Raw genomic sequence first — 26457 nt, 5'->3', positions numbered from 1 at the left:
CATCGAGAAGGTTTAGTTGTCACGTTTAAATCTTTATGGCATGTTTGAGGAAACATTTAACACACACACTGAACAACAGCAGAAGTAGCCTGTTACTTATTTTTAGTTTGGCCACTTTACAGCGTTACACAGCCTACGTGTATTTTAGGCTTTAAAGTGAGTTGGGAAACTTTAAACATACTTTGTCACGATGCGATTTACTTGAATATATTTATGAATTATATTTTTTAATTTTATTTCTGGATGGTGAAAGCAGAAATCATGGATACCATGTCAATAGCTGCTAAGACTGTGTATTAAGTTTTTTTTTAAAAAAATCGCAGCTTTTTATTCAGTTATTGACTATTTCGCTTTTACAGTCTTCAAAAAGTTTAAAACCTAATTTACTGGATGTGTTTTAGCCGCAGCTCCCACACAAAACAACTAAAACCACGTCTTCATCCTTAAAGTCTCTTAAATTTGATCTTCTGTCAGGTACGTGAAGGCAGCAGTAGCCTAGCTACACAGCCGGTTCTACAAATAGCGTCCAATCAGCGAGAAGAAGAATCTCCGTTCGGCCAATCCGCTTCGAGGGAGGGCGGGGCTAAAGCTCCACAGCCAATCAACCCGAGGCCACACTCTGGAAAAGCGTGCACGTGTGGCTAGGGGTTGTTCTCAGCTGTGCGCGCCACCGACACAGACGTATGCCAAAATCTCCAAACCCCACAGCGCGCATGCGTGACCGCATTGCAAGCACGTGGTTAAGAAGAGCAAGTAAACAAACCCCCCGGAAATCAATACAGTTGATTGATGTTTAAATCACGTTAACTGTGGTTAAATCACATGTATTTATCACAGGGTTAAAATATTGTTTAAAATCTCATATTTTATAGAATAATTGTACTAGTTTTATTTTTTTTTAAATTAACTTAGACCTCATTTTATCTACTTTAACTGTATTTATTCAAATACTGTATGAATAACAAAATATATTTTACACAAATACAAAGTGTTAATGTTCGTAGCTTTTTAAATAAATAAAAATGCATTTAATTTGGATCTTTTAATGGCTTGTAGGCTACAAAGAGTGAATGAAATTAATTTATGAATCACACTGTCAGGAACAAGGACAGACTGCAGTGGACGTTATTAGCCAATACAACAGCGCCCCCTGAAGGACACTGTGGCATAAAGCGTCTACAGCACAGAATGAGTGAGATAACTCAGTCTGTTGAACATCAGGACTTGTCCATTTTTAAATGTATTATGTATTTGTGTTAAAATTAGACTTCAGTATAGAAGTAAAGCAACAATACTCAGGTAGGCACCACACCATTACACCACCAGCAGCAGCCTGAAGCGTTGATACAAGGCAGGATGGATCCATGATGCCNGGCCATTCTCCTCTGACCTCTGACCTCTGGAATAAACAAGGCATTTTGGCTCACTGGATATTTTCTCTTTTTGGGACCATCCTCTGTAAACCCTAGAGATGGTTGTGTGTGAAAATTCCAGTACATACTCAGACCATGCCACGTTCAAAGTCACTTAAATCACCTTTCGGTTTGAACATCAGCAGGTTGTCTTCACCATGTCTACGTGCCTAAATGCATTGAGTTGCTGCCATGTGATTGGCTGATTAGCTATTTGCGGCAACAAGCAGTTGGTTCGTCACAGTATCTCAGCTGTTCCTAGGACTGCACTCTTTTGGACAGAGGCCTCAGATGTTGCACCTGGAATCTGCTGGAGCCACTCTCCCAGTTTGGGTGCTCCGATCACCACTGGCACCACTGTTGCCTTTCCTCCCCTCATCATACATATATCTACACCTTATACTGTATTGGGTAATTGTTCATCTGCTTGCCATTAACCCTTTAATACTGACTGTAACAAAGCTTTTAAATATTCTCTTATGTCACATATTTATTCTCAAGCTGTATCTTAATTACTTATAAGTTAAGGTGACTAAAAGTGGCAGCCATATATTCAGTTTTGGCTACAAAAAGCTGATAGCTGGTTTCCTTGCCACCACTTTTAGAAGTTAGTGTTGAGCCCTGAACATTACAGATTAATATAAAACTTTTTTGATCCTCGAAGTTTAGAGTGCAACTGCAAAATGAAAAGTGGCAGACAATAACAGCCACACGTCATACTTCTGGAGTAATGCACCATTTTTATTAAGAATTTTCACTCTTCTCATTGAACACAATTAAACCATATGCTCCGACGCTCCAATAAACATTTATTTTGTAATAGTGTGTAATGAAAGACGCTAACTGCAGCTCAACAAGTAGTCTGCTGTCGGCTGAAATCTTACAAAGAGACTTCACAGAGGAGTTAATGAAGGTACAGTGTTTTTAATGAACGTCTATTTAAATGTCATGGCAGAGTTGCAAAAAACAAAAACAATAAACCAAACATTAAAAAACAGTTGTTTTTTTTTCAAAGTGGCAGTCAGTCTTTAATAATAGCAAAGAAATGCTTCGTTCAAGTCAAATCCTTCACACGACAGCAAAGTAAAACTGACCGATCAATTCAAACGATGTCTATGGCAGGTCAAACAGGAACCTTTAAAATACAACCAAGGATCTTATTTTTTTTTTTCTCTTTCAGAAATGTTAACTACACAATTAAAGGTTTATACTGATCAAAACATACAGAGTGAAGTAGTTCCACTGGAGACAACTCAAACAAGATTAGTGTCTGATAGAAACATAACATTCATTTTACAATAAAAATATCTGCACAAAAACATCCCCCAGAAAGAAAAAAAGGGTAACGCAAAAAAATATAAATGTTTGCTTTTCATCTTTTCAATACAGTCACAAATCACACAGCTGTGGCAACAAACCTCTTTAAAATTTACATAACTGAAAGATAAGGATACCCCCCCGCGACCCCTCCCACCCTCAGACTTGATTGTGTTCATTTTTAAGAGCGTATACTGCGATTACAAACGGATTCCCGACTGAACAAAAGCTGCACATCAAATCTTGGATATCAAGACTATCAAAAAAGGCACAAACAGACAGGTTGCACAAAGAACTCAGCAGAAGCTTTTTTTATACAACTAATCCCAGTAAGGTTTCCAGTGCCCTTGATGTTCTAACTAAACCCCCACCCCCCACCCCCCAAAAAGACTATCTACAGGCAAGTCAAGTCCCAGCAGGCACCTTGGATTACAAGTCCCATCCCAACTACTGTAGAAGCAAGTGCATTTAATAACCGTGTGACAGACTGGTGTATACAGCGAGTGTGAGGAGCACTGGGACAGACAAGTCTTTACCTCACGCTCAACGTCTGCTTGGGTGAAATTTTGAGAGTGCAAAAACGGTCATTTCTGCAATGGAGGTTTGGTCATTTTTTAAAGTATCATCAGATGAGTTAAATCTCTGTCGACAGAACCAACAAAACCATTTTTTTTTCCGGGTTTCGCTACGAGGGAACTCTGAACAAAAATGTAATTTTTTCCACACATAAAATCTGATATTTTCTGGTATCACTTTATTTTTACAGGTCTTTTAAATCCCTTTATCATGATGAAAGTTTCCTGGAGAGAACTGTGAGACATCACACTTATGACACGAAAATAGAGACAAAGTTTGAGATAGTTATTTCACTTGACTTAATTATTAATTTATTACTGGAAACTCATGTATGGCTGCCTAAAACGCACAAGAGTTCATGGTATCTAAGCTATTAACTGGAATTAACCACTGCTCTACGTTACGCTATCTTAGCAATCAATTGGAATGAATTCATTGGAGGTGAAACCATTCAACACTAAGGATGCAAGAATTAGTTTGTTAATTTAATTGTCAAAAAATCTTACAAATGACTCATTGTTTAGTCATTTATTAAGGTAAAATTAAGCAGCAACACTCCAGGGCTGAAAAATGAAGCTGACGTGGAAGTGCCGAAAACTGCAGTTCCTTTAATGGCCACTTGGGGCTGTCTCCAGAAGTGAGTCTATCATGATATACGACCATGTTAAAATGCCAATGTTTACAGCCTGGTATAAAAACAGTTTTGGTCTCTGTAGCTAATTTGCCCATTCATGACCACTGTACAGGGGGTGAATTTTTATATCACTCACCTGTTTAAATTTTCTAAAGTCTTAAAGTTACGCATAATTAAAGGTGTGCTGCTTGGAGTGACAGACCGTGCGCTGATCCTTGGCTTTTTAATCAGATCCACCCCTCGCTTCTCCACAGCGACAGCCTCTCGCCCAAATATAGTCACTTCTGGCTCCAAAAAACCAAGATGGCAACAGTGGAAATGCTGAAGTCGAGGCTTCAGAACACAAGTCCACAAACCAATTGTAGACATCTCAATAGCTACATCCCTTATTTTTTACAGTCTGTGACTAAAATACGACTACTACTAACATTTGCTGGCTACAGCTTCTCAAAAATGTGAGAATATGTTGATATTATTATTATTTTATTTTTTTTCAATTTCATATGATCGATAACGTGATATCTTTGGGTTTGGGTCTGTTGGTGGGATGAAAAAGGTCTTCTGGGAAATTGTGATGGGCACTGTCACTATTTTCTGAATTTTTTTAGACCAAACAATTAATTAAAGGAAAATAACAGACACACTTAATGATGAAAATATATTGTTGCAGCTAAAGTGAATGCTGTTCAATTAGTACCAAATGACACAATTCTTTACAGAAAACTTTCAAGAATATTACCAATTTACAGACCTGTAAAATAAAGAATAGGCCAGCTATTTTACCTTTATAGTACAGATTTATCCGAAGTTTAACTTCTCAACAGTGTCTGTGAATCTTGTTTTCGCTGACCTCCGAGCTGCAGTGACGAAGGAGTGCACTCCTGGGTTTGTCAGCACACCATGACATCACTGGTGGGTGTCGTCTGACTGACCAATTATGGCTTGTTTCAGCAGAGCATCAGCTTCCTCTCTGAGCCCCTCTTCAGCGTCAGGCTAGCATAATTTATCCAGCTCAAAGAAAAAAACACACATTTAAACTGTGGTTCTTTGGCTCTGTCCACCGTGATTTACTTCGACCGGAGCAGCTCTGCCCTCGAGAGAAATGTTTACACAACTCAAACTTACTTTTTGACATGTATGAAAATGTAGAGTAAGAAAAGTTCACTCATCTTCTGTTAGAAACATTAAATCATGAGTTTACAGCTCGCTCAATACTTTTGTCAGACCATATACATTGTAATCGTCACTGGAAAGAATAAAAAAAATCAGCCGATGCAGCTCGATAGCTCTTAAGTTGTCTTATTTTATATTCAAATCTCTAATTTCTTACTCTAAGTGCCAGCAGAGAAAGATTCTTGGAGAATCCTTTCAGGTAGATTTTGACTTGAATCTACTTCGAGACGCTTTAGTGTCATAAATAATACTTTGTTTCATTCATTAGGTCACTCACACATCACCAGACGAGCTTTACTTTTGAAGCTGCGGTACTGTAACCCAACCAAAGGCTAGGCGTTACCATGAAACAGAATATATTTGAGGCCCACTTGTAAACAAACTGAAATGACAGCCATTAGACGCTGCAGTGCTACTCAAATGAAATGACACGGTTGGTTGATGAAGCCTCTGAAGCTTCTGGCTTGTTTGTTTTCCCCCCGAAGTTTACACATATATAATCTTTAAAGTCTTAATTCCCTTCGCTCGAAATAAAATCTTCAAATTCAACAGTCTTTAATCAGCAGTTACTGACAAGAAGTAAAAATATGGTCTTGACTTCTGCTGCTTTTTCTTTTTTTTTTTGTTTTGTTGTAGTTGTACTGCAGTTGTCAGCTGGTACGTACACTGCCAACTGTTATCAGCATGAAAATGTGCAATTTAAAGCTTTTTTACAACGGACAAAATGTAAAACCTGATCTGTTAGGTTTGAGTATTGTTTCAACTATCATGTCTGGATCCCATTTCTCAGGCCGAGGAAACAACATGTTTTGTGGTTTCTGCGTGACTGGTATAAATACAGATATATGGTTATTCTCCTATTTGCAACCACAACAAGACGTCTTAGCATGCAAGATGGAGTTTGGCTAAGGAGACTGAAATCTGTAAATGGAAATAAAATGAAAACAGACGAAGAAAACGCGGAAGCAAAAGAAACAGGACAAAAAGCACCATGTGATTGGGAAGTGTGATATACCACAAAAAGGTAGAACAGAAAGAGCCTGGGCGCTCTCCCGGCGGATCTGCCCGGCTTGTGTGGCACTTAACATCGTCGTCTTTGTATACAGAGCTTATAACAGTCATGCAAAGGGCACAGTATTATTCTAACAAGGCGAGAGAGAGATTAACAGAGACTGAAGAAGTAGAAAGAAAAACACGAAACAGGAAGAAAAAGGAGGCACGACAACAGACGGAAAACAGGTTCTGTGTGAATTCTTGTCCTGACGCAGTAAATTTCCTCCCACATGAAAGATATCATACTGTACGTACAGACTTGTGTGAAATAAACAGACTTTTCCTTTAGGTTTCTCATGGCTAAGGCAGAAATCGATGGTGAAATGTTTCAACGCACTTGTAATTTGGTGCATTTACACAAAACCTGACATTTTACTGAAGCCGATGGGAAATGAAAACGGGAATTTGTGTGTGTTTAACAAAAAGAAAAAAGGTTATAAATTCATTAGATTCACCTTCTATCATCACTCTTGCCATTAACATCTCTTAAGACTCTTTGGGCTATATATATATATTTATATGTATATATTTGCATTTGGGCCTTCTGTGTGTGTGTGTGTGTGTGTGTGTGTGTGTGTGTGTGTGTGTTAAGGATTAAAATAGGTCTTTGTTAAAATATAGATCCTCAACACCAAGTGATGGCTTTTGGCCCGCAAAGTCTGTGGCTGATTATGTGATTTCATTGCATAAATCAGTTGATTTAATTCAGGTTTTTCTTTCTTTAAAGAGAGAAAAAGATAAAGATAGAGATCAAGGTATTCCTTGTAACAGTGCGACAAAGGTTAGAAAATTCAAAAGACCCCTTTTTTCATGATGGATGATTCTTATAAGTAATCTACCGTTGCTTGTTTGTGCAATGTAGGCAGAGTTGTAACCACGACAGTTGCACCCGCACCCCCCACCCCCCAAAAAAAGACTACAACAGCTAGTCTATCACTGTCATTCAACTGGACATAAAAGGTCTTGAATAGGAATAGCCAGAGCCAAACGCCTTTGAGACACACAAAAAAATTGTTTATCTTGGCTTAAAACACAAAATCAACCCCTCCCCCCCAGACTGTAAGCTGTGATGCTCAACCCCCCCCTCCTCTCCTCACCTCTCACCTCCGAGAGAGGGAGAAGAGATTAAAGAAAGAGAGACAAGAGAATGATTGATTGATTGATTCCTGACGCCATTCCTGAGCAAAGTGGACTTGACGAGTGAGACCCAAGGAATCCAGGTGATGTGGACAACAGGAGAGGAAAATTAAAAAAACCCAAAAATATATATATCACAGCAACAGTGTGGAGGCGAGGAGGAGCAGTGGCAACGCAGAAGCCGGTCCACAGAATCATCTGGAGGGAGAAGAAACAGTGACCGTTTGATGAGCTCTCATGTTTTTGTTCTTCCTCTTTATTTTACAATTAATATCCAGTTAAAGGAACAGTGTGTAAAAATGAGGAGGGACATAGTGGATTGCAGATTCCAACCATTCCTTGTGCTCATTGTTCTGGAGGTTTATACTGGGAGCCGAGTTATCCACAGAGGTCTATTCCTTTCCAAAACAAACAGACCCGTTTTTTTAAACCAGTAGAAACACTGAATAAAACACTTCCAAGTTACAAATCCGTTTTCTGACACTGCTCGTTGCGGCAGGACTTCTAACTACAGTGGCTGATGCGAAAAGGCAAATGGCCCAATCTGGAGCTAGAGTTTGGTTTGTCCATTCTGGGCCACTGTTAAAACATGGCAGTGCAACATGGCGGTCTCCATATGGAAATATAAACGGCTCATTCTAAGGTAACAAAAACAAAGATTTTTTCCAGGTGAGTACACACTAAAGAAAACATACTTATTATATTAAACTCCATTTCTGCCAATATATCCCCCTAAATCCTACACACTGGACCTTTAGGTAATTCTCACACGTTCACTTACAGAAAATAGAGTTAGGGTCTAACAGATTCAATAACAAACTATGATGAGATTTATTGGATGAATTACATTTTCTTTGCATTAAATGGCTTAAGATTACTAAGTATAAAATACTTGCGGTGTATGTTGTATTTAGAATATTCTTACTGCTTTAGCTTGCCGTTTACCTTCCCCTTTCTGACGGGGAACTGAAGCTGTTATCTGTGCTCTCTTCAAAGCCACCAGACTCCATTGACAGAAACAGTAATTTTAATGCATGGAACACAAGCAGTGCTTCGATTGGTTAGTTAAGCCCAGTTCAGACCAAAGATTCGCAACGAGATGAAACCATTATAGAAAGCTGCAGCAGTGTGAACTGGCCGCTCTGAGCTCGACTCAAGCCGGCTGATGGTGTCACCTGCAGCTCAGCTGATCAAATCGCCGGCGGCTGGTTTTAGAGCGTAAAGCACGTCACCGGTTTCTACAGCTGATCAGCTTGTAGTGAAGTCCGCTGGTCAAGTCAAAGTGACCGCAGACGGCGTGTTTGCTTGCTGCGGCAGGTGCTCCGTCCCTGCCGAGCACATCTACAAATGCAACTGTAGCCAGTATCTCACTATCACGATCCTCGTTCATATTTTAAGAAGCTACAAATTATATTCAGCCACAAAATATGCCTCAAAAGCTGCAAACAGAGCGGAGGTACAGAGTGTTGTTGCAGCGTCTCATCTAGTTGCATTGGTGTGAACCAGCAGGTTTTTAGAACGTTGCAGAACGGTGCATTGCAAGCATGTTTTAACTTATGTGTCATTGTGTGACCCTGGTAAATCTGAACTATCCCTTTAAAACACCAACGTCACACTATGACACAAAATAACTAACTGACCGGGCAGCAGTAGACCGGCAGCTCTCATGTTCTGCGAGGTAAAAGTTTGGTGTTTGGAGTTTGGTAGCTTTGAAGAGAGCGATATAACAGCTTCAATTCAGTTCCCCATGGAAAGGGCAGTCTGACAGCAAGGTGAAGCAGTAATATATTCTAAATACAGCACACACTTAAACCGATACTGATCTTTTTTTTTTTTTTTTTTTGGTAGTTAAAATTTCTGCTGACCCCTGTCCATATCAGTACATTGCATAGCTTCCATGGCGATACTCCAGCCTGCTTCTCCAAACTAGGGGTGTACCAATTGACATCTTCTGTATGTAATACACCAACTATGGATAAGTGCCTCACGCAACCCCATTTCTGAAGACCCAAAATATCCCTTTAATGTCACCACTATTGTAAACTACATTGTTTGAGTGACAGGTGACCACCACTGAGAGATGAGAGCAGCGCAGAGACACCACAGCAAATTTTCAAATGAGTAATTGACACTTAAAACATTCAGTTACAAATGTCTATGCAAGAACTTCCCATTAATTTTATAAAGCATCACAAGTATTGCATTTATGTGATAAATTTCCTTAATTAGAAATGTGTTACGTCAGGACTTAGGTGACATCAGAGACAATGTTACTACTGCTGCCAGCTGTTAATGATAAAGTTAAAGAAACATTAACAGAAGTTAAAGAATCTGAAATGAGGAATTAAGATGTGAGAATACATTTCAAAGCTGCTCAAACGAACTGCAGAGAGCAGCTTTGTGATTGCTGCTGCTCTAATTTAGGGGATGTCACACTCCTGTCCCCTTTCTGTGGACTCATGTTATGCATCGAAAAACTGCAGAGAGGAAACACAGTAATTACATGTGCTGACACAAAGCAGATAATGGGCTATAAAACGTTGCACTGATAGTTATTATCACAACAAGAGGCCTGACAGGGAGCAGCTGGTGGTGAGCGGAGATCAGGAGGCAAGAGACACAGCATCTGAGCAGTGTCGTTGAGTGGGGAATGATAACATCTCCTATTTGACCTTTTGGGATAATATAATATCCTTCCAGTATTGATTGTTTAACGCCTGTACCTACAGTGTTTCAAACATTGAAAGGCACCAGTATGGTGATATCTTGTGTTTAGCATCAACAAAAATTATTTTTTTCTCACCATTATTACGTCATAGAGTTAAAAAAACAACACTAAGACTAACACGAGACACAAAGCTCTTGACTTTAAGAGATATTAAAGCATTTCATGTAGAATCTGTATTTGCATATGAAGTGGCAGCTCCTTAAACAGACTAGTAGGGCTGCACTTATGCAATGTGTTTCCATCCACCTCTATTCACGCACAGTTTCAATTTGTGCATAAAAAAAAAAAAAAAAAACCCTGAGTGGCAACACCAAAAATTTCAAAATATCAAAAAAAGTTTTTACTTTCCAGAGAGGCGGAAATGTTGGTGTATTAATAAAATGTAAATGGGACTAAGTGCGATGGCAACAGATTCTGCAAATAAATGATGATGTACCGTCATTGCATTGACCGCTGTAGCTGAATGGCTTTTGACATGCTAATGTACGGACAAAGGGCTGTTAGCCGAACTCTTCCAAGAGCACGTAACTATGAGTTGTTCAAAACTCTGTACTTTCATAGTCCAATGTGCTCTCTGTTATTATACATCCATTGTTTTCCTTCAAGGCGCTCTTAATTATCATCTCATTGTGCCCTGTTATTCTGCAGTGGCACCTGACAGGAGAAACAGCGCCACCTACTGCCTGTCTCCATTAACCACCTCCCAGTGGATGGAAAAGATCATACATTAGCATTTACTTTAGACAAATTTCTTAAAAATTGGTTAAAAATGATGCTACATTTGAGCAGGAACCCAACGTAATGTAAACTGTGACATACTACACCCCTCACATTAAGAACTTTGCAAACATAAACCAGGTCTGAATATTATTTGAACATTTTTTATAATAGTGCAGATTAAGATATAAGAGTTCTAGTACCAACACGAAAACTATATTTTGTTTCCAAGACCTTACTTTGAGGATTATAGTAGAAAGTGTTAAGATAAACGCCACACAAGAACTTTGTCTAAAATACAGTCTAAAGATGGCAGAAGTCTCTGGGTACTGTCTGATTAAAGGATAAGTACCCAACATTATGAATCTAATCAGAATATTGGGTGCCAGCTTTAAGTACTTTGTTTTTAACATCTTGTGCTACGGACACATTTTGGTTGGTACCATAAAAAAAGTACTAAGGTTCAATCGACAGAATGAATCCACGCTGATATAGAATATATTTTTGCGCAATTCTCCATATCAAGGACACTCATGTGTTTAACATTTAAGTGCCATAAAACGTATTATTTTCATCTGTTTTCAGATCAAATTTCTATTGATTATAGTCTCTTAAAGATGTCAAAAGGAAGCATGGGGTTAGATTACTGTTTGGATATGTTAATCTCAAAGTTTGATGCCAGGCTGCCTCCAGAAAAAATATCTAAGTATAAGCACAAGCAAATGTAGGACTTTTCCAAGTTCTGACTGCAATAAAAGTTAAATTATACTTGGTGGTGTACCTTTAAAGTACCCGTTCAGATAGCTAGTTTTAAAAGTGGTTTTATCCTCCTGAAGAATCTCTACTTCAAACTCTACAAAAGCAAAATTTAAACCTATATTATAGTGTTCTGTGAGAGGTCTTTGCTTCAGCTCTTGAGTGGCGAGTTGTTAAATTTAACCAAATGAATCAGTCGTTTTTTTAAGCTGTAACACCACTCACTCGCAGTTTTAGTGTTTGAAGTAGTTTTCATGATGGACTCTCAGCTCTGCTGTAGTTTCAGAGCAGAGGTGGGGACGAGGATCATCCTTGAAAAGTTGGTTGTTTCAAGACTTAAGTGCAGCTAACTGTAATATTGTTCTGCACCTGCAGCTTTAAACACTGTCCCTCTCTAAAGTTTATCTAGCCTGGACTGCAAGCGATGTGAACATACCTGTGTGAGATGTTAGGACCTAAAACCAGGCTGGAAACGTGCAGTTTCTTCAAAGATGAGCTCCTTCAGTGTCTCTTTGGGTAGGTCATCCAGCTCCATGTCAAACTTGAACGGGGCCTCAGCAACAGGCTGCACAGGGAAGCACAGACGATGCTGGTGTTAATGTACAACCAAGACCTTTGCTGATGATCCCACTCAGTATTTAACAACAGAGCAGCTGAATCTAATACACCAGCAGGTTTAAAAGCGTTCACCATCATTCAGTTATTTAGACATAATGTGCTGGTTTAAGATTTTAAGAATAGAGGAACAAAACAGATGCCAAAAAACTCTGTGCATGATGTTTTGATGAAAAGATTACATAGCCTCATCCTAAACAGGCCCATAAAACACAAGCTGACATCTAACAGCCCAAGACAACAGTCTCACCTCATCTGTGGGGTCATAATACTGCTCCAGGTAAGGGTGTGCCAGGGCCTCCTCCACCTCGATCCTCTTGTGAGGGTTAAAGGTCAACATCTTGTCCAACAGGTCCAAAGCTGCAGCAAAAAGAGAACATTCAACATGATTCTGAAACAACAATGAGCGTGCATACCCACTAGAGGGCACCATCACACCCTACATGCTGCAACAATGCATCACTGACTCCAGAAATTCAGTGCTGTCAAGGATGAATTTGTTGAGTTGCTGCAAGGTAAAAAAATTTGTACCCTGAAATCACAATCAAACTGCACACCCAATCTACTCATCCAGCGTCCCAATTGTTTAGCAGAGGAAACTCTCCCTTGTCTGCAGCACAACCTCTCAGAGATTCATAATATTGTAGAATTGCCATGATCGGTGGGAAATGTGTTTGTCGATGAAGAGTTTGTCTTGGCTCTGACCTTTGGGATCAGCGTTGGGGAACAGGCGGTTCCATGGCACTTTGCAGCGCAGAGGCAGCGACAAAAGATAGTTCCTGGCCTTAATGTTTATGATGCAGTTGAGATCCTCCTGAGAGGGAGAACCCAGGATCCCTAAAGAGAAGATTAAAGTGAAGAATTATTTTCTGATGCTGTTAAAGACAGTTTGGAACTCTAAATGAAACACACTGTCTACTGATTTACTCAGTCCCTGCTCTTAATTTTTAAGTAAGTAACAGTCTGAAGCCACAACAAAATGACAGATGGGGGAAGCAATATGTGGTCTAGCACCAAGACACAAAAAGCACAACTTTTATAAATGAATATTAACAGCTACAGTATCTATGGACAGGCACCAGGAAGCTGTTGCCACTGATGGAGTGTGAAAGTTTAGTTCAAGTCTAAAATTGTCAAATCTTTTTATGCAGATCAAACTAATGCAGCATTTTGCAGCAGATTCACATTTGCTTCAACTCAAAGGCAAACATAAAGTTATTGACACTGTGATATAGTTAGTGTAAATCTACGTAATCAAGAGGAAAAAGATGGGCACAATATGCACGATATACTTTTTTTCCATATTAAAATTAGCTGATTTTTTCTGTCAACTATGCAAACACAGTTATTCCAGGAGGAAATCATCTTAACAGCTTCCACTCCAGCAAACATGGTTTACACTCAACTAATAATAGTAATTTGGAACACAGGTATTATTGAGTATACTGTTTAAACATGGAAACTTTCTGACAAAATTGAAAAGTTTTTTGGAAAAGTTGAAGTGCCATCTCATCTGTTTGCCTCTTTCACAGCCATTGTTATTATAGCCACATGCATTCTGCAGAGACCCGCAATACTCTGCCTCTGATTGGCTGGGACTCGTCCTCTGGGGAAAAACAATAACGCTGCCAGAGTGCGCTTGGTAGACAACGGCAAGCCCGCTAGCTAAGAAAGCTCAAGTAAAAGTTTGGGCATTTCAGCTCTTGTGGACAGAGGAGCAGGCTTTTGTGTGTCAGAAGGACAATGTGTGTACTTTAGGTCTTAAAAATGTCCTTTGCCAAACATCATGTGTGTCAAACAACATTTAAAGACCAACCAGGAGAAAACTTTAAGGACGACCTTTTAAATGTGCTTTGTCCAGCTATGTTTTAAAGACACCACAGTATTTAGCATTGTGCTTGACACGCAGAGCATGGATGTGAATGAAACATTACTTTTAGCGGTCATGGCAAGATACTGTGATTTGACTGTGAGGGAGGAGCTCTGCTGCTGAACAGCAATGCCTCAAACAACAAAAGGTGAAGACATAGCAGTTTGTATGGAGCATTTTGAGGACAGAGGGATTGATGTTGTAGTGATTAACGTGAAAATTTTAAAATGGTGCTTCGTATCAAAAAGGTTGCAGAGTCCTGCTCTAAACTCTTCTGTTAAACTTTTTGAAACCATCTTCTTGTGGACAAAACCTGTACCTTAATAAAAAAGTTTACACAGTTCATTTCAGTTTTATAGTCTGATCATTTAAGTTCAAGTCTCTGAGCAGTCTCTGAGTGTTTAAAAGACAATACTAAAGCACCAAATCAGTCCCAAAAACACTGCACATCAAAAGAAATATTACCCAAAATGTGGTTAAGCTGATCCAAGTAGTGCTTCCCAGGAAAAATGGGCCTGTTGGACAACATCTCAGCCAGGATGCAACCAACTGACCAAATGTCTATGGACTTGGTATAGCCCTGAAAGTGAGGGGCACAAAGACAGTCATGATTACAGTACATTTACAGACAATATGATAACAATTACAACTGGTTGACTATGTCATACATGGTATTAACACAGCATGAATGCAAACAGAAGTAAGTCAAGTCTAGTTGGGCCCATTCTCGGAACCCATCGGCTGTATTCGGCGTCTGACTTCCGGCAGGCGGCGATACAGCCTTTGGGGGCAGACCCCTGATTTTTTGGCATTCCAGTTTGAGGAGGCGAATTTCCGTTTCCGACTTCCGTTTATATATAAGTAAATATGATGAACCATTGCGATGGATTCAGAGTTTGCAGTGACGCCAATTATGTTCCGCCTCGTTAGTTCACCGCACAGAGCGTTTAACCTGGCAACAACTGCAGCCGGCTCAAACGCGATTGATCAATATCACGCGGACTACAAACAGCCTAAGAATAAGAATAAATAGCCTAAGAATACAGGACCTTCATTATGGCAGTGTTAGTGCCTCATTCTTCTTTTTTCTTAAAAAGTATTAGATTATCTGCAGGAGTCAAAAAGCAAAATTTAAGATTTAGGGTAGAATACAAAAACCTAAGAGAGCTCTACTGCAGCTTAAAATCAAACTAAAAACACAACTACTGTAGGGTAAAAAAAACCCCAACATACTGCATCAGCATAGTCAAAATGATTTCCGATCATATTTAATCTATTAAAAAATGCAGGACTATGATATCAAACAAAGGTTTTAACCAAAAGTATCCCGGCCATATGTTAAAAAACCAGCAGCCGAAATACACGGGGCGTGGGGAAACACACCTGCCACAGCATGTCCACAGCAGAGCGTGTCCATTATAATCAACTGAAACTGCTACACTGACCACCTATGCCGTGCTTCTGAACGCTAATTGCACATATATTTTCTTTTTTATTTCCTCTGCGCGCAGCTACGTGGCCCTCCAACAGGTAAAACTACAAAAACAAGTAAAATCTGTTTAAAATATGTATGAGATTAATACCTCATTGTATCAGAGGCAATGTGACGCAGCAGAGCAATATTATGTTTTTACATTTCACATTAAAATCAAATCAATGCATCCTGTTGTTAAAACAATCCAGTTAATTAATTCAGTACCAGACCATGTTGCCTACACTTCCAAACTCCCTGCATAACCAACTACATTATCACTTGGCAAAACTCTGCTCATGCTACAAAGACAAAGTCAGTGTAGCAAGTACAAAAAACCCTCTCTGCCATGCTCATGTGACACATCGCCTCAATGCCCCATGTATTCCAGCTTTAACGTGGCAAAACAAAGAAACAACAACAACAACAACAAAAACATGTCAGCATTTCTACAGCAGGCAAGGAAACTCACCTTGGAGTTGAGCATGATCTCAGGTGCTCGGTACCAACGAGTGGCTACATACTCTGTTAGGAAACCAGTGTGATCGTGGTCAGGGTCAGCCACACGAGCCAAACCAAAATCACAGATCTGCAGAGAGATGAGTGACAATACAATTAATGACTGTAACATGAGAGGATACAAGACCTTAATATGATGGAGGTCATTTCATTGACAACTTAAAGCCCTTTACAGGTTGGAAATGCCATTCAGAGCCTTTATAGGAATGGTTTGCATGGTTGTTTTGCACTTGTCAGAGGAATATATTTTGCTAATATTGATCTTTATTGTGGTTTAAATTTTCAGTGTTTCTCTGCCAACATTTAGACAACCATGGAAGACTACATTTTAACCTATAAACAATTAAATTTAGGCTTAAGAGGCCGAATGCTGCAAGGTTTGGCAAGAACATCAACCAATCTCAAATATGAAACAAAATATGGATCATCAGTGACTGAAAATAAGCCAAATGTAATTCCTCTTTGAGACACTACCTTGAGATCACAGGTGGTGTTGAGCAGAAGGTTGGAGGGCTTCAGGTCGCGGTGCAAGACGTTGGCAGAGTGGATGTACTTCAGCCCTCGTAGGATCTGGTAGAGAAAGTAGCAGATGTGGTCGTTGCTCAGGTGTTGAGTCTTCAGGAGCTTGTACAGGTCTGTCTCCATGAGATCCTGGACAATATATCTGCACAGCGCCAGGTTAAAGAACTTCTGCTTTAAAACAGTGGAAAACACACTCCTTGTAAAAGCGATTTTAAAATTACATAACTTTGTCCTGTTCATACGATTCACAATTTTTCCCCATCTGAGGCCACATAGGTATGTCCCACAAAATAAGATCTCTGGGTCTCCAACAGGGCTGGGCGACAAACCAGCCTAATTTCAGTCATATCAGTATGTTTGATAAATTCATTCCTTCATACTGGCTGCCATTCAACAACGTTTCAATCCATGACTTGTTTATTTTTACTGCCCAGCTCTTGGATCCAAACTACATTTAGGTTTTACTGCCACACTCAAACTGGACTTTGTTAGCATTGCAAACAAAATAAAATAAACCTTGCATCATTTAGCTCAGACAATTATCCTCATCTTTTTGTTCCTGCAGGCTGGCAGCGCCACGAAAAGACAGCCAAACTTTGTTAGTGTTTTGGGCAACCTCTAAATTCAGTCAAATCTCAGTACCTGAGGTGTTACGGTGGTTAAAGCTGGGGTAGGCAAGGGTTTGTTTTTTTTTGGAGCGCCATTTGGGGAAAAAAAAATCATAATCATTTCAGTATATTTCAATTAAAGTATTCTGAGAGGAAATTAGACTGCTGCACCTCCTCTTGGCTCCATGACAGGACACTCTGGCTAATCACAGGTCATTGCAGAGAGAGGGCATTCCTACTGGCTGTTCCGCAAATGCAGATATGCGTGCCATCCCTTCTGTTAAAGCCTCATGTAATGACAAAAAATCCTGCAAAGATGGTTGCTATTCCAGCATTGGCAACAACTGCTTAAACTGCTCAGCAACCCAAAAACAGAAGATGGACTTATCAAAAAAAGACAAAAAACGCAATAAAATGTGTCAATATCGGCAAAGCATTTTAGAGATGGAGAGATAATGTTGCTCATAGTTTAGCCTTTTGCTAACTGCAGCAGCTTCACGTTTATGTAGCCAGCGTTAGATAGAGCCACAAATCATAGTTTGTCATCTAAAAAGGGCTTTGCAGGCCCACAAGAAAACAGGACGATAATTCTTATGAAATCGCTGCTATATAACGTCATCATGATCACTATCACAACTGGGATGACTGAAACCAATGAATAGCACTCGTACAGGTTTCTGCATGAACTGTGGGCACATGCCCATGCTCATTGATGGGACGGACTTAGGACAGAAGAGAGTCTATTTTCAAATTCTGAGTTATTAGGGTTTTTTTTTTTTTAGCCTTTTCCAGATAAATGCCATTGCAAGATTTAAATGAGCTGGTGCTCTTGTAGCTACAATGTAGTGAGACCATGTTTGGCCTTCCCTAAATAACTAGGTAACTCATCTCTGTGTAGGAGAGATATTTTATCTTGAAGGGTTTATTGTTTTGTTTGGGTGAATGCTCATTTGATCTGGCAAGCAGGAAGCAGTGAGCTGAGTAGCTGCAGGCTTCAGCAACAGCCATTTCTTTTAACTGAGGCAGAGTGTAAAACTACACACACTGCGTTATGAAACTGACAGTAACTATCCACTCTACCAGTTTGCTACTGTTGCTGCTGGGCTACAGTGAAGAGCGTCTCTGCCAAATATATGGTGACAGGTGGTTATTATGTAATGAAACACAACGAAAACCTCTACTCAACTACAAATGCTGGAGTGTAAGACCAACTTCACTGGTAACACAAAAAGTAATTTTAAATGTTGGAAGTATATTAGAATCAATGCACAAATATGTGTGGAAATACAAATACTTGCGAACATGTTATAATCAACCTCAAAATGGCAAGAAAAGACTATTAATGCCATTATGGACTAACCTGAAGATGAAAAATTAAACTGCAGACACAAGGAAATACTTTCTTTTGTGCACCAGACCGTCGTGATGAAGAAGGAGCTGAGTCAGAAGGCAAAGCTTTAGATTTATCAGTCAATCTACACTCCAATCCTCAACTATTGTTATGCACTTTGGGTAGCGAACAAATGAATGAATGAAATCGCAGATCCAAGCAGACGAAATTAGTTTCTTCCACAAGGTGGCTGGGCTCAGCCTTAGAGAAAGAGTGAGCAGCTCAGACATCCAGAGGGAGCTCAGAGTAGAGCCGCTGCTCCTTCGCAATGAAAGAAGCCAGTTGAGGTGGTTCAGGCGTAGGCACGTCCAACTGGTAGGAGGCCCTTGGGCAGACCCAGAACATGCTGGAGGGATTATGTATCTTATCTGGCCTGGAAACGCCTTGAAATCCTCCTGTAGGAGCTGTAAAGCATTACTGTGGGGAGAGGGATGTCTGGAGTACTTGGGGCAGCAGGCTGAGCAAACGACATGGCCCCAGATACACGGATGAAAATGGATGAATGGATGGATATAATTTTTCACTGCACCATTTGGTGTATTCACACTTTTTTGCCGGCCCTTCTGCTGCGGTTAACTTCGTCCAAAAGCAATTTGACATCAACCACTGCAGCATTATCTGTTTTATGACAGTTTAAATATGTGTTATAATGTTATTTGAGCTGACTTGCCCTTTAATTTTCTCAAGAACTGAACAGTACAATTATTTTGAATTTCACACGGTCAGTCGGGGTCAGATCACATTAAAATTCTCAGCAAACCTCTGAAAGAAAACATTCATTTAATTTAAGAGACTTTAAAAATGAGGACATACAATATCATTTGAGCTGAATTCTCTGTACAGTAATGTTCAGTAAAAATACTTCAAATTTTATACATTCATAGAAGCATTTTGTACAGCTTCTCAGCAAGCCTTACATGGAAACATGTTTATCATATGAGGACTTCTTTGCTGACGTTAATATATGATGTGTTTTTGGCCACTCTAACTATGGGTATCATAACAGCACAAATAGACACGCCTCAAAATTAAAACAGTGGCTGGCTTGACTGGGTGCTGTTTTATTTGTTATTCTACTGCATGCATGAGAAACCTAGGGGTGTCTGAGTGCTCTCATCTGAGACTATGAGGGATGGCAGCCCTGAACAACATATGTACTGAGTTACGTGCACCGATGCATGTAGACTTGAGAACTAGGTGCACAGCTCAAATTTTGCATGCACTACCTTACATATGCATGTGGTATCTTGAGGCTTGCACATAAAATACATTGGAACACATCTAAATCAATCAAGGGAAGTGTACATAAAAGGATACACGTCCTTCATCTGGTCAATCGTTGGTGTGCGGATGATGTCGTTGATGCTGATGATGTTCTCATGTTTGAAGCGGAGAAGGATTTTGATCTCTCTCAGGGTGCGTTGGCAGTACGTCTGGTGCTCAAAAGGGCTGATCTTCTTAATGGCCACACGGATCTTGTTGTCCCGGTCATAGGCAGAGCTGGATGATCAAAAAAACAAAAGACAAAAGCAATCAATCAGACATGAATGTTGACGGAGCAAAATACTTCAAAACCATTAAAACACCGTCAGTACAGCATTATCAAAACTAAATTTTTCCCCATTCAATCTAGTGTCTCCTCCTCTGAACCAGGAACAGTGATACTTAAGTTTTAAATTCCTGTTTTGTGTATTTTTACTCATCTGCACAGCTGAAGCCTGTCTCACTAATACCCACAATCCTTGCTCCAGATATCTCTTCAATAGGTGCCAATAATGCCAGTTTCCATGTGGTTCGGGTACTACTCCGAGCTGCATCGTGAGCAAATGTGCTAACTGCTTTAAGTCAAGTCCATAAAACAAAGAAAGGTGCACCAAAAGTTGCTAAGTTTCATGACATTTTGGAGCTTCTCTGATTTATACAAACTGCAATAAGCACTCGTGGCAGTTCCTTCTTTCACTATGACCCTTCGTAATATGTTTAAATGATCCACTGAATTGAAAAGACCAGAAAAAATAAATAATATCTTCCTGTGCAGACAAAGTTTTACTGAGCAGCAGCAGTCGGGCGGCTTCCTGTGGTTTGCCAGTGGAAAGCTTTTAATGTGAAGTAGCAACGGCAGGAAATGTTCGGGTTGCATTAGCAGTATCTTAACACTACAAATAAACCTCTGATACAGTGTGGAGCAGAAAAGAATAAGGCTACCGCACTATCTGTTAGAAGAGAAATAAAAGTAGGAATGTAGCAGTCAAACAAAACTCCCATCCGTAAAATCTTATTCTACGGAAGAGCTAGTCAAGTACTGATACCTGAAAATTTAGCACACAAATTCATGATACACAGCTCAGTTAAGTTTAGAGATCATCCCTGCTTGATCCAGTTACCAAGCATGTCCACAATATTGCAGATCAGCTGAGAGGATGCAGTGAAATAACTTTGGATCAGCCGTGCCACTGCTCAACACACCATAGTGCATCTAAAGTGTGCTGCACTGTGTCAGAGGGAAAGAGACAAAGGAGCTTGATCAAGATAAGCTCACCTCACTCTGGTTTCCCACACCTTTTATGAGTCCATGTGCAAAGTATGACGCAACGTAAAACTGTAGTTGTGACAATGGATCATACTTTGTTTGGACTGGAGCTTAAGAGGTAACATTTGAAAATAATGTGTTTATAAATGTGACTATTTTAAATGTATGCTCAAACAAAAAGACAGAGAAATATCTGGTAAATCTATATCAATTGCAGATATTCTTTATCAATATCGCTCTCAGTAATGCCAGTGACAATTCATCTGGTTGATTGAGTATGAATGTTAGCAGGCAGCTCATCTCCAATTTGCGATATTGGCATCTGTAATCACATACAGGATATAAAGTATGTTTGCATGCATGGGATGCCTGAGTCGGGTGGATCTCACACTAAAGCCAGACCGGCAGAAGGGGCAATAAGTTAATGCACAGAGCTGAGGAGGTATGTGCCTTCCACATCACGCACACTGCACAACAGAGGTGATTTATAGTCAATCCACCCTTTTCAAAAGCTGAGAGTGGTGTTATATATGCACTACTAAAAGAGTAAAAGAAAAGGTTTAGTTTATTATAAAAACTAAAAAAGTGGATTAGTTTCAGTCTACATCCAGGCTGGAAAAACACATATTTGCTAATCTTTTCTACTTGCCCACTGAGCCCACCATCATTTTGCTTTTTTTTGTTTTAATCAATACTTAGATGAAAGTATCTGCTTCGTACAGCAGCAGCAGAGTCCCAGCACAGACAGCAGGAGTCAGATTTTGCTTGTCATGTGACCAGAGCGATGCAAACACCACACCAAGCATTGTAGTGCCGTACAATGTCTATGGAAAGCTGCGGCGGCTGCTCCAAGCTGCGGCCTTTTGATTCTGCAGTGAGACGCGGCCAAACTAAAAGTTGGGATAGTTAATTTTGAGCTGCAAATTTCTGCCAGAGAATACCCATTTCCAATTCCTCCGTCCACATAAAAATGTAATTGTTGCGGTGAGCTGCTGCTTGGTGTGTTTATGGCGTAAGGAAAGCTGACCTAAAAGGCAATGGCGTTTTATAAATATTTCAGATTTAAACATCAATACTAATAGGGAACCTCACAATGTTAACAAGGGAAAAGGAACTGGTTAAATTGCAAGAAGTTGGAGGTGAGCAGCTCTTCATCTAATAGTTCAATGTGGCTGCTTCTTGTTCCTTTATTCACTGCATGTTTCAAACTGATCCACTGCCCCCCAAAAAAATGCTAGAAATGGCCACTGTCTTATTTTGCAGATGCATTTTTTGATAAACGATGGCAGTAGTGCTAACATTAGTGACAAACACACTGCATTTTATGAGTACTACATAGTAAAAGTAAAATATTATGCATGTTTCGCCAGTTAAATGCTTTTACTGTGAAGCTGCAGCAGTATGAAATGTTGGGGTTGCATTAGCATAACTTTATACAGCGATCTACTGACACTGAGCGCCATCGACAAACATTTTTTCTTGTGAAATGTCCAGTGTGATTGGTAACACCGATGGGAAAAGGTCCTCACATTGGCATCCCTAGAATGTGATTTAAAAAGAATATCAAGATAAAGGGTATTATGGCATTTTGACACAGACAAAACTCCTGTGTATGATCAGAGGTATACAGGAAGAAAAATTCCAGCATGCCCTTTGGCATTAAGAGGAGGCATAAATCAAACTGCCTGCTGGTCCTTCCTTTTACTAATTTGCATCAACAAGTTTTAACGTGTTCCATGATCCCTAAAGTCTTTTGAGAGCATTAGATTTTTGTTTACTCTGCTTGCTTTTAATTGTTTTCCGTTGTGCCACCGTGCTGAGCCGGCATTTTCTTTTTTAGCAGCTGGCAGGTTCAGGTGCATGATGGGAGCTTGGGAATGATGATTACGTTACTGTTGTACAAAACCATGTTGTTCAAATTAATGATTCCAAGCAAACTGCAATAAAAGCTAACAAAAGGAGTCACTGTCTGAGTGTGTCTACACCCAGCAGACTAATTGTTCAATTCCACTTTGAAATCTTGGCCCTGCCTGTGGTGAGACACCTCCTCCACACCATCCCAGGTACAGACATGTCCACTGTTGAATTTCTGGCTCTTTTCACTGGCTTAATGGCCGTCTCAACTTCCCCACACTCACTGAGCCTGAGATATTTTAAATTCCCGCACTAGGGTCGCCTAAACCGGCATCCTGCCTGCCAACTTTAACTCCCAAAAGCCATCATCTCGGTATTGTTTTTAAATCCAATAAAATGGGAATAAAAAGATGCCTGGGTGTTGCATTCAAGTGCTGTGTGACTAACGCATTTATATCCTTTTTAGTTATTTTTACAGTTTCATGAAAATATTGGGTTCTTGATCATTAAAGAACATTGAGGTTTTTATGCAATGACAGGAATTCAGTCCACCTATTTGGAAGTCTGTCACAAAGAATGACAATTTATATTGTAGTCTGTTGTTGGGTAGGCAAACTGGCCAGACATCTTCAGAGCACAGGAACTGACACATCAAAACCAAGTCCAAACACACCACGTTCTGCCAAGAAATGCAAATTACGGCTTCCAGCTTCCAAGATTTTCTGGATTTCTAAGTCAGCTGCTCTCTCACTGTTGCAAGTTAGCTGCCACTCGGTACCATCATAAAACCAAAATTGCCCAATAAAGCCGTAGCTTCAGGATAACAAATTTAGAAGACCATAAGTTCTCTAACTTCATCATTTACATCTACAGCCAAGAGTGATTTTATTTCTGCACATTACAAACAACAGAGATGACTGAAAAACACCCACGTAGTATGACAAAATAAGAAAATGAGTTGCTATAGTGATGGGGGTGTAGGGACTGAAATGTAAACACAAGTGTGCCAGTCTTCTGTGAGGGAAATATGAGTGACCTTCCTTTCCACTTGTGTGAGAGGAATGTGTGTGTGTGTGTGTGTGTGTGTGTGTGTGTGTGTGTGTGTGCGTGCGTGTGGGAGGAAATAGCTCTCCATGTTACTGTTCTACACCAGCAGATACCCTCGTGTAAGAGAAGTAGGGAGCTACAAGACTTATTCATCAAAGCTAAAATCTGATCCAGGGCAGCAGAGCCAGTTTTGCACAGACATATCCTCAGATTGTTTTTAGAACAGTCAATGGTACACAGTAGCCTCCACCAATTTTTGACACAGCACAATATTTTCTCATGCACGATGTAAACTCACAAGCAGAACGTCTCTGCAACACTATACTAATTCCACATATATGAAAAGAAGAATGCAATTTAGGTACATTTATTTTTGCATAATTTAAAAAAGTTAAAGATAAAATGTGTGCCTAATTTGGCTTGTACACAGCACTGTGCATTAGGGCTGCAACTAACAATTATTTTCATTGTCGACTAATCTGTCGATTATTTCTTCTATTAGTCAACTAATCATTTTATGGAAAAATGTGTTAAAATGTTGAAAATGTCGGTCTGTCTCTCCCAAACCTCAAAATTATGTCATCTAATGTCTTGTTTCGTACTCACGCCAAAGGGTTTTAGTTCACCGTCATGGGAAAGTGTGTAAAGCTGCCAATATTTGAACATAAGAAGCAGCAATAAGTATTTTGGGGTACTTTTATAGTAGTTTTCTATGAAAAATGACTCAAGCCGATTAGTGGACTACTAAAATAGTCACTGATTATTTTAACAGTCGATTAGTCATCGATAAGTCTACTAGTCATTGCAGCCCTACTGTGCACCAGCTGCAAAAATGTCGGTATTTTTTGGCATGTTTTGTGCTGAAACGATCAGTTATCAATCAACAAAATTTATAATCGATTGACTGTTCAGTCACATGTGATGATTGGCTGATTTTGACTTTTTGGGACTGGACCAGGACATCACGATACAGGATAAATGTATATCAATACTTTGAAAACTCCTCTAAACTACTGTAGACTACTTAAATACCAAACGACGAAATAACCTACTGTTACAATTAAGCTAAAATGCTGTTAAAATAAAGTTGAATAAAGTCCTATTATAATGAAATAAAGCTAAACCACTGGTGCTTTTATTCTGAAGCAGCCGGCTCTACTCGGGCCAGAGGCGTGATGTTTTTGCTGTGAACTTGAAAGCTTCTAGTCAACGTTTAGCAGTTAGCAATAAGTTAAACCATTACAGTGGCTAAACGTGATTTATTCTCTGTGAGCGGGAAACAAACTAAAAGCTCTCCAGTTCATATATTATTAATATTTGCAAGTAACACTGGTGCTCCGTGGTCACAAAATGCCACTAAATGCTCGCAGTCTGGAGCCCTGCAGATACAAGAACACATGCCTCGCTTCACACACTATCACCCAGGAGAGAGTGGTCTGGATGGGCGACGGATCGGTGACGCACCATGTTTGTGAGACTTATCTTTTATTTTGTGTCTCTGACAGGATGAGAGCACGAGAACTGAAACACTAAAGCGAGTCTTATGCCAATGGCTTAAAAAGTTGACCTGATTATTTGTACTTGATGTTTGTGATATAGTTATTTTATCCCAAGTTGAACAAGCCGCAATACATTGAGTGTAATTGATATATCACCCACCCCTAGGTTAGACTGGTGGTCAGAGAACTAAGACGAGATGATGTCTTGGGCTTGGGGAGAAGTTAATCGACATTTTTTGTTCTTTTCTTACTTTCTTTGTGTTAGAGAACAAATAAACACACAGATTAACTGACAATAAATAACAGTTATTAGTTGCAGCCCTACGCTAGTCATTTATCAAACAACAATGACAAATATTCTCTGGTTCAAGCTCTTCAAATGCACGGGTTTGCTGCCAATAACAAAAAATATCCTTGGGTTTTATGACTGTTGGCTGGATGCAACCCTGTGCTTGGGGAAACTGACACTTTTTTTCATTCTATAGTTTGCAAATAATGAAAAAATAATTGTCAGGTTAATGGATAATGATTAAATCCCTAGCTGAGGCCCTATTTATAAACACTTTAAAATACTCTAAATGTGTATTATGGTATCTGTCTTATGGTAATGCACATTAAATCAAGTCTACTGTCATTTTACCACACATCTCTGTGTAAGGCTGAATGAGAGAGCTTTTCTCTGGGATCAAGGTGCAACATAAATAACACTATATACAATGCCAATATATAATGCCACTTTCTGATGTGCTGCAAAATCGTAACACTTAAGATGAAGTGCTTGCATGTTACACACGGAAATCAGTGGCTGTGTTTTGTGCAGCGATTCGCGAGGACAATCTTAGTTCACACTACATTTCATTATGTTTACTGAGGCCAAGCCCATCAGTTCCTTGTCAGTTTGTCCAGGTGTGTAACAGAAGGAACTTATTGAGGAAGTACAAAGTACACTGAGCTGAGTGTGTAGGATTAAAGTGCTCGCCTCAGTGTACAGTGAGAGTCTTGACCTGCTCAGCCTTATCACTGAAGGCC

The 26457-nt window shown here is 39.7% G+C and overlaps 1 protein-coding gene across 1 annotated transcript in view; it reads right to left on the bottom strand.

Annotated features, from left to right (window-relative positions):
- Positions 1-2316: 2316 nt before the first annotated feature.
- The window catches only part of mapk1 (mitogen-activated protein kinase 1), a 42112-nt gene continuing 17971 nt past the window's right edge, over positions 2317-26457 (bottom strand). Inside the window, exons 2-9 of the mRNA XM_050050722.1 lie at positions 19816-19998; positions 16453-16642; positions 15932-16048; positions 14454-14568; positions 12824-12955; positions 12369-12478; positions 11940-12068; positions 2317-7500 (exon numbers count right to left, since the gene is read on the bottom strand). Coding sequence (XP_049906679.1) covers positions 11952-12068; positions 12369-12478; positions 12824-12955; positions 14454-14568; positions 15932-16048; positions 16453-16642; positions 19816-19998 — 964 coding nt within the window. The 3' untranslated portion in view covers positions 2317-7500; positions 11940-11951. The remainder of the gene's footprint in view (positions 7501-11939; positions 12069-12368; positions 12479-12823; positions 12956-14453; positions 14569-15931; positions 16049-16452; positions 16643-19815; positions 19999-26457) is intronic.

This window comes from Epinephelus moara, chromosome 8 (assembly GCF_006386435.1).
Source record: "Epinephelus moara isolate mb chromosome 8, YSFRI_EMoa_1.0, whole genome shotgun sequence".
In the NCBI taxonomy this organism is placed as follows: Eukaryota; Metazoa; Chordata; class Actinopteri; order Perciformes; family Serranidae; genus Epinephelus; species Epinephelus moara.
This window is presented reverse-complemented; position numbering and strand designations above follow the sequence as displayed.